Consider the following 7,817-nt stretch of genomic DNA (forward strand, 5'->3'; position numbering starts at 1 on the left):
AGAGGCTGTGCCTTTTTTAGATTAAAATTATTTTTTATTTCCATTATATGAAGATTTCATCTTCTGACTCGTAAATTTTGATTAGGACAAATGGTGGACTAATTGGCTGCTTGTGAATGCTCTCTTACTGTTAATAATTATATTTTCATAGGAGCAGTCTCAGGGCTGAATGTCAGGGACTGCGATGGCACAGGATGTGGATACAGCATTTGTCAAAATGGCGGTACCTGTAACGCAGCCGGGGATAGTTATCAGTGCAGCTGTCCACAGGTAAGTCAGAGGCAATTCTGAATTTTTAGATGATTTTGTTTTCATGATTTCTAGCAGAGGAAGGTTCAGTAGAAGCCATAAAGGGTGACAGTCCCTTACCCCTTCTGGTCTTCTAAATCTGAATTTAAAAGTTGAGTTTTGATGAAAGCCAAACCATATACTGGTAGTACTAGGAAATCGGGTGAGGAAGAGAGAGGGAAAAGAGAGAAAGATGAAAGAAGAGAGAGTGACTTACAAAGAGAGAGAGAGACATTTCCCCCCATTGGTGATGAGACAGTTGTTAAATTTGCCAGTTTTGTTTTAGACAAGCTCCCACCCCTCCCCTCTCTCTCTCTCTCTCCAGGGAAATAATGTGTTGGATTTATATTTTCTGGTTTTTAACCTAATATCTGCAATATGAAATGTTGAGAACAATATTTAGGTAAATAATGAAGCAGGTTTCACATTGACTCTTTTGTAAAAATGGTTTAAAATAGTGAATTGTTTTTAAAGAGGCTACATATGCCTTAACCTATGAGACAAAAAGTTTTGACCTTTTCATGAAGCAATGAAATGACATGTCTAAGTCTGTGGATCAAATAAGGCAGCCCACTAAAAGCTTGCTGCTTTATTCCCAATTGGACAATGAATAGATTCCCTGCAGGGATTATGCATCAAGCATTCAAGTGGGTCAGTCATACACATGTATTTGATCTGTGGGTCTGTTAGTCTGCTCTGAATCTTCTCTTATATGTGAAGACAAGTTTAGTCTCTTCAGAAAAAAAAACAATTAATCACCAACATGTCCAGTTGAGGTGAAGAATCTTTGACAAAATGTTGTACAATTTCAGTTATATTTTGGCAATCGCTGTGAGCAGTCCATCTACTGCAGAGACCACAGTTGTGAGAATGGAGCGTCTTGTGTGCCACAGGAAGCCAGTGCCACCTATACCTGTTCATGTCCACTGGGGTGGTCTGGACAGTTTTGCAGCCAAGGTAACCAGTTTTTTTAAAGAAATGGTGCTGCATGATATAAAAAGGATTTTATGTTGCTTTAATCATACAGAAGTTTACATTGGAGTGTTAATTCCCCCTTCCCAGTAACTTTTTTCACAGAATAAATTCAAGCATTTTCTGAATTTACACTCATTTGGATACATTTGTTTGGCCCATCATGTTGTAGCTTAAAATTAGTTTATCTGTGGAATTATTTTTTGGTTCTTTAGTCAACCTTTTTTTGAAAATGATAACAGTTTTCACTGTCTGAGTTACATTCATGTGATTTCCAGCTGAGAGTTTTGAAGCAGCTCGTTTTCCTGGTGTCCAGAGTTTTCTGTACATACAAGATGGCAGCTATGAGTTCTCCAACAAGACTGTCACCTACCTGGCCTTCAACTTCTCTACCACACAGACTGATGGCATGATACTCTTCAATGGAAAGGTATTCCTATCATACACAATAACGCAAAAGCCAGTGTACACCGACAAGAGAGAAACAAGTCATTTTTTAGTCCAAAAGGCAATCATATTGCATGTGGTTTTGATTAAACTTCTGGTAGCATTTTTCTTTTTTTTTGTGTTATTTTTTTTTAGGAAAAAGAATTGTAGTTCCAGTTTTTTTTATTTTTTTTTTTATTTTTATTTTTTTTTTTGGGGGGGGGTTGCACTGACTATACATTTTAAACAGTCAGTGTTTGAATAGTATTATATGAATTTAGTGATGGTCTTGTGAACGGCTATCTTTCTTCTGGTATGACTTTTTACACAGTCATGAATAACACGAGACATTTCTGTCATGTCCAGGTGTACTCAAATGATGATGACTACTTGTGTCTCGGAGTGGTCAGTGGGCGTTTACACCTGTCCTTCAACTTGGGCTGGACGTCCAGTAGCGAACTACTGTCCTCCATACTGGTCAATGATGGACAATGGCACTCGGTCATCATACAGAGGTGAGGATACTCTTAATAAAATTTTGAGTTTACAGAAAATTTACAGCAAACTGAACAGTTTTAAAGAAACTATTTGCAGATTGTCCAAAGAAAATAACAATGCAGGAAGATTATAAAATTTGGGGAAGTTTGCAATAAAGTCTTCAGACCTCTTTCGCATGGTAAAAATCCTTCTTGAAAACTTGCGGCAAACTTATAATTTTGGTAAGGGTATAATTATCAAGAGAATTGGTATAATTTTTATAATGGACTGGGATTGAGGTATGTCAAAAATAAGTGAATACTTCACATGCACAACTCCTGCCATGGTGAGAAGTGGACAAGTTAAATATCACGGTGTACATTCAGAAGAGCAGACTACAGGTCTGTCGATCAAAAATGGCGACCTACTGAAAAGCTTGCTGCTCAATTCTTGCTAAGACACTGAATAGGTTCCTAAAGTGGGTCAGCCATATTTGATCTGGGGACCTGTTATTCTGCTATTCTGAGTGCACTCTTAGATCGCAAGGCTTTACAAATCCTGGGGACTAAAGATGGCGGTCGTACATGAAAGAAAAAGCGCCTTATCTTCTAATAGTCTCTCCGCCTCTCACACGCCTCCCCACACGTCGTCCCTGTGGGGGGACAGTCATTAAATCTCGGCTCCATTGGGACGACACATGGGGAGGCGTATGAGAGGCGGAGAGACTATTAAAAGATTAGGCAGTTTTTCTTTCATGTACGTCCGCCATATTTAGTCCCCAGGATTTGTAAAACTCGTTGTGAATGTGATCTTAGTCTTGTAGGCTAAGCATGTTTCATAGGTAAACTGCACTAAATTGTAGGGTCAGATTAGTTTGGTTCCAGTTATAGGCCAGAAATAAAAGCAGTTTATTTACACTGAAATGTGTAACAACAAAAAACACTAAAATTGAAATTAGGCAACAATTTTTTTTTTTTGCATATCTATTCACCACTATACATGCCCGTTTGAGTTGTCTGTCTATAAAACTGTGTTTTAATGTATCAAGGAACTTATATCTGTATTTCTTAATGTTAATTTTTCCTAATGCCAGGGAGTCTCAGGTGCTCAATCTCTACTTGGATGGTGTCCAGTACCAGCTGCAGGTGTCAGGGGCTTTTACTGACCTGGATACTCAGGGATACTTTTATATAGGTATGGGCTTGTCTTGGACGTAGGGGGCAGCATTAGCATTGGGATAATTCTGTACCAGAGAGAGAGAGAGAGAGAGAGAGAGAGAGAGAGAGAGAGAGAGAGAGAGAGAGAGAGAGGTTTGTCTTTGAGATGAGTGCAACACAGATATAATGCTATGCTGAAATTTTATCTACTAGGAGAAATGTCTGATTTGTTTTTGGTGAGTGTAATTTTAATTACTAAAATCTTAAGTTATATCTCACTCACTTGGATGTTTTATTTTTTAATGACTGGTCATTCTATAGCACTCAAAAAGATGTTTTTTTTCCAACCTGAAGGCAGCTTACTAGTGAAAACTTATGAATCAATATTTATATATATTTAATAAGAAAACTACAGCAATGACTCCAACCATCTTAATTCTTGATAGTGCATGAACTGGTATATGTCCGTTTCATAAAAAAAAAATCATTGTTTTTTCTAGGTGGCTTTGAACCAAACAAGAGTATTCAAGAAGAGACAAACTATTTATTCCAAACTCCTTTTGAAGGCTGTATTAAAGATTTCACTATTTATCAAGACAAGCCGTCCATAAAGCTTTTAAATGCAAACAATGGCCAAAATATACTCAGCTGTGTTGGCAGCTGAAAATGACTGTGGACTAGTGTGAGAGTGTCTAGTCCTGATTGAGATCCACTGGTCTGTACAGTATTATCTAACACAATCAGCATTCACACCTAACACAATTAGCAGTCACACCTAACACAATCAGCAGTCACACCTTACACAGTCAGCTCACATCTAACACAATTAGCAGTCCTGCTCAACATAATAGGCAGTTACACCTAACATAACTAGAAGTACTGACTGACACAGTAAAACTCTTTTCCCTACCAAGGATTATAGAAGTAGGTTCAGTGCTTTAAGAAATTGCATCTAGTTAACTTAGTTAGAAACTGGTTCTAAAATTGAGTCATGTTTAACATTGCAAATGGAATAGTAAATTAAACCTATATTGAACAGAGGATGGTCCAGATGCATGAAAAGTCTGTTTGTTCAAATGGTGCTACATTTTCTGGTTGTGTAATATAAGTAAGAAATATGTAAATAAGTTCAGCTGATCCTGATATGCAGTTTTATCTTAATAACACAAATTAGATATTTTTTTCTGCATTTGCAGATAAATGTTTATATGACCTTAGTGGTCCTTCAGGCTTTATCTTTTAACACTTGTGCCGTCCTTTAATATTTAATAGTTATTTTTATGGAGCTCAGTTATATTTGCATGAATCATGAAATGCAGTGTATACGTTTGATTCTGATATCTACTGTTTTAATGTTTGTTTGTTGTACAGTGGCTGTATTTAATCTTCAAACCAACAGCATTTTGGGATTTGATATATTGAGAAGCAATGTATGTGATTGTAAACTAAGATGAAAATTGTTCTTTGTAGAGGTTAATCAATTATACAGTTTTTATAACATTTTATGTGTGAATGAAGTGTAATAGAATTGAGTGCAGAAAATGTGCATGTCACTGCAGTCACTGTTTACAGATTGAGTTTCAAAGAATTTATAACTCTGGTATAACCAAGGGCAGTTTCATATATTAATTAATATATTTTATTTTATTTATTTATTTATTTATTTTTCGAAGGGGGGAGGGGAGGAGCACAGAAGACTTCTGCCCCTTGCCCTAAACTTTTGTGATACACCCCTTTGACCCTCACCCAGCCCCCCCCCTCAAAAAAAAAAAAAAAAAAAAAAATTCCCTCAAAAACAATTATGAATCCATCAGTCCATAGTAAGGTTAACATTGTTTTTATTTACACCTAGTGGTATTACTGCAACATTGAATAGTGCTATAATGTTCACTTTTCTTACATGAATAGTAGGTTAATAAGGGTAATGGGTTATAAACCTCTTGTACAATGCATGGTAATGTTACTCAAATCATAATCCTTATACATATAGGAATAGTACCCCACTATACAGACATGAACTTTTTCCAAAGAAACGCAGAATTCTGCGTTTTTAAATTCTATTCTGATGGTTCCTGAGATTTGCCAAGATCTGCAATAAATTCTGGGGGATGGGGGTGATCAGATTTTTTTTTTCCATTTTCTTTTGAAACCTAGGCTCATGTCTGACTATAGCATTCCATAATGTTGTATCAGAAACTGATATGATGTTAACTTTCTACAAGGTTAATTAGTGTAATTGTTATTGATATAACTTGTTAAAAAAACTTTAAGGTAATGGGACTTTTTAACCAGACTTGATATTTTAACTATTTTATATTCAAGTTAAAGGGATAATAACTCTTCGTTTTGGCCAAAAAATGAATTTTCCTGGAGTCAAACAATTTTCCCATACTTACCAATGGTTAATGAATCCATTTTTACATTCAAAGTTAGTCCCTGTTTTTTTTCTAAAAAGTTTGTTTTTTTTTTGTTATAATCTCTTTAAGTCACGTGTCACGTGGTCTAAAGACAAGCTCAGATATCAAAATGATAGCTGTAACTGCCATTTTTGTGGTAAAACAGAATATATTTCTATGAGTTGTTCACAATGTTTTTATTGTGAAATATATGAAGAGTTATTATCCCTTTAAGATGTACTCAAAGCTTACAAAGTGCACATCAATGCATGTAAATGTTGATGTTTAGTTGAAAGGTTTTCAACTTACAAAATTTATTTGTTAAATATTATACATATTATTGTATGCCAGTATTTTTTTCATACTCTTCTCATTCTTTTTATATTTTTCTTGCAACTGCTCTTGCATGTGAGACTCATTTTCGATATTTTAAAAATATTTCTCCCTCCGTCCCGTATATATATCTTTATAGTTATAAAGTGCATGTAACATTCAAGATAAAAGATTGTGTGAGGTAACTTTCATATGCAGCTATGTAAATCATAGGATATACTATAGAGTACTGAAAGTGTGATTGTTCAACATTGGTATATATATATATATATATATATATATATATATATATATACATATATATATATAGATAGATAGATAGATAGATAGATAGATAGATCATGGTGTAAATACTGTAAAGAAAATTAAATGATTTTATATTTAGAATGATATTTAGGCTGGCTTCTTTGCCAAAGTTATCAAATCAAAATGTGTTTTAAGTTGCTCAAAAGCATTGTAAAGTTTAGGTTGTGCTTGGACTTACAGTGTAGTAATTTGATAATATGCTAATCGAGATGTTATGAGGGTTTAAAACACTTCATGCCAAACAGAGTTGTTGGTCAACAGTTTTACAAATCATTGTTTTGAGGATTGCTAATTGTTTAATTATGAAGCTTGAAAAGGTTATCTTTTGCACATTTCTTTGGGAATAAATACATTTGTTTTTAGTAAAGATAGGTTGTGATGATTGCATTTCTTGCAACTGCTAGAACTAAAGATTTAAAACGTATTGTAGTTTTTACTTAGGTATTGAAGCATTTTAAATTCATGTGGTAATTTGATATTATAGAAAACGGTTTACTCCCACTACTACACATTATATTTATATCCTAGACTCAAGACTTACTAATAAAAATGTTTGAACTTACCGAAATAATTATTGCAAATGGAACCCTGGATCAATGTGAATTTGGAAGATCCCTTGCATTCAACTGTTTTGGTAGGATCTTTTAATTTATTCTTAATTATCACCATAGTAATGCCAAGGTGATTAATTTTAGATTTTTGGAAAGCAGTTTGGAAGGTTAATTTATCTCTAAACTGTGAGGCGGGTTGTGATTTTAGAAGAATGGGTCCTGTAAAATAAATTTATTGTTAAGAAATCTAAGATCGCATTCAGAAGAGTGGACTAACAGTTCCGTGGATCAAATATGGCGACCTACTTGAATGCTTGCTGAGTAATCCCCGCAGGAAATCTATTCAGTGTCTAATCGGAAGTTCAGCAGCAAGCTTTTTTATTGAAGATATTGTTTGTTTGCCATCTTTCACAGGACCTCATACAACCATATTTAATCCCCAGAGATATTTGGATTGATGTATCTCCCTGGGGAGTCTCACTAAATTGCTATCAACTTAACCGGCTTAAATGTCTGTCATGTCTAGTACTGCTGTTAGGGGGTAATTATCTTTACCCCTAGCTGATTCGGTGGGCGTGACAGACACTGAAGCTGGTTAAGTTGACAGCAATTTAGTGAGACCCCTAGGGAGTTAGACTGATCCAGATGGATCGATCTAGCCATGGGAACCCAGTCTAAGTCCACTGTTCTGAATACGCTCTGAAAGCTGGGTTACCTTGTGTCTGGCACTGGATACTAGATAGTTGTTGCTGTAAGGCAAAGAGCTGGTGAGAGTTGCTTTTGGAATTCAAGTAATGTATCTCCACCATCCTGTTGAAGAAGCGTCTCCATTTTCAATGTGTAAACTTTTAAAGACGTTCAGCAGGGTGTGACGATAGACCGTCACAACACTTACCACACCTGATGGGCCA

General features: G+C 35.4%; 1 protein-coding gene across 5 annotated transcripts in view; it reads left to right on the forward strand.

The window, feature by feature from the left end:
- Nucleotides 1-6,859, forward strand: part of LOC106168527 (uncharacterized) — a 49,565-nt gene extending 42,706 nt beyond the window's left edge. For all 5 annotated transcript variants that reach the window (XM_086994269.1, XM_086994270.1, XM_086994272.1 and 2 more), the window contains 6 exons: nucleotides 152-270; nucleotides 1,101-1,245; nucleotides 1,539-1,690; nucleotides 2,053-2,201; nucleotides 3,257-3,357; nucleotides 3,821-6,859. In XM_086994269.1, the coding sequence (XP_086850395.1) occupies nucleotides 152-270; nucleotides 1,101-1,245; nucleotides 1,539-1,690; nucleotides 2,053-2,201; nucleotides 3,257-3,357; nucleotides 3,821-3,984 (830 nt within the window). In that variant the 3' untranslated portion in view covers nucleotides 3,985-6,859. The remainder of the gene's footprint in view (nucleotides 1-151; nucleotides 271-1,100; nucleotides 1,246-1,538; nucleotides 1,691-2,052; nucleotides 2,202-3,256; nucleotides 3,358-3,820) is intronic.
- Nucleotides 6,860-7,817: the final 958 nt, after the last annotated feature.

This window comes from Lingula anatina, chromosome 8 (assembly GCF_051362555.1).
Source record: "Lingula anatina isolate TDL-2025a chromosome 8, LinAna3.0, whole genome shotgun sequence".
In the NCBI taxonomy this organism is placed as follows: Eukaryota; Metazoa; Brachiopoda; class Lingulata; order Lingulida; family Lingulidae; genus Lingula; species Lingula anatina.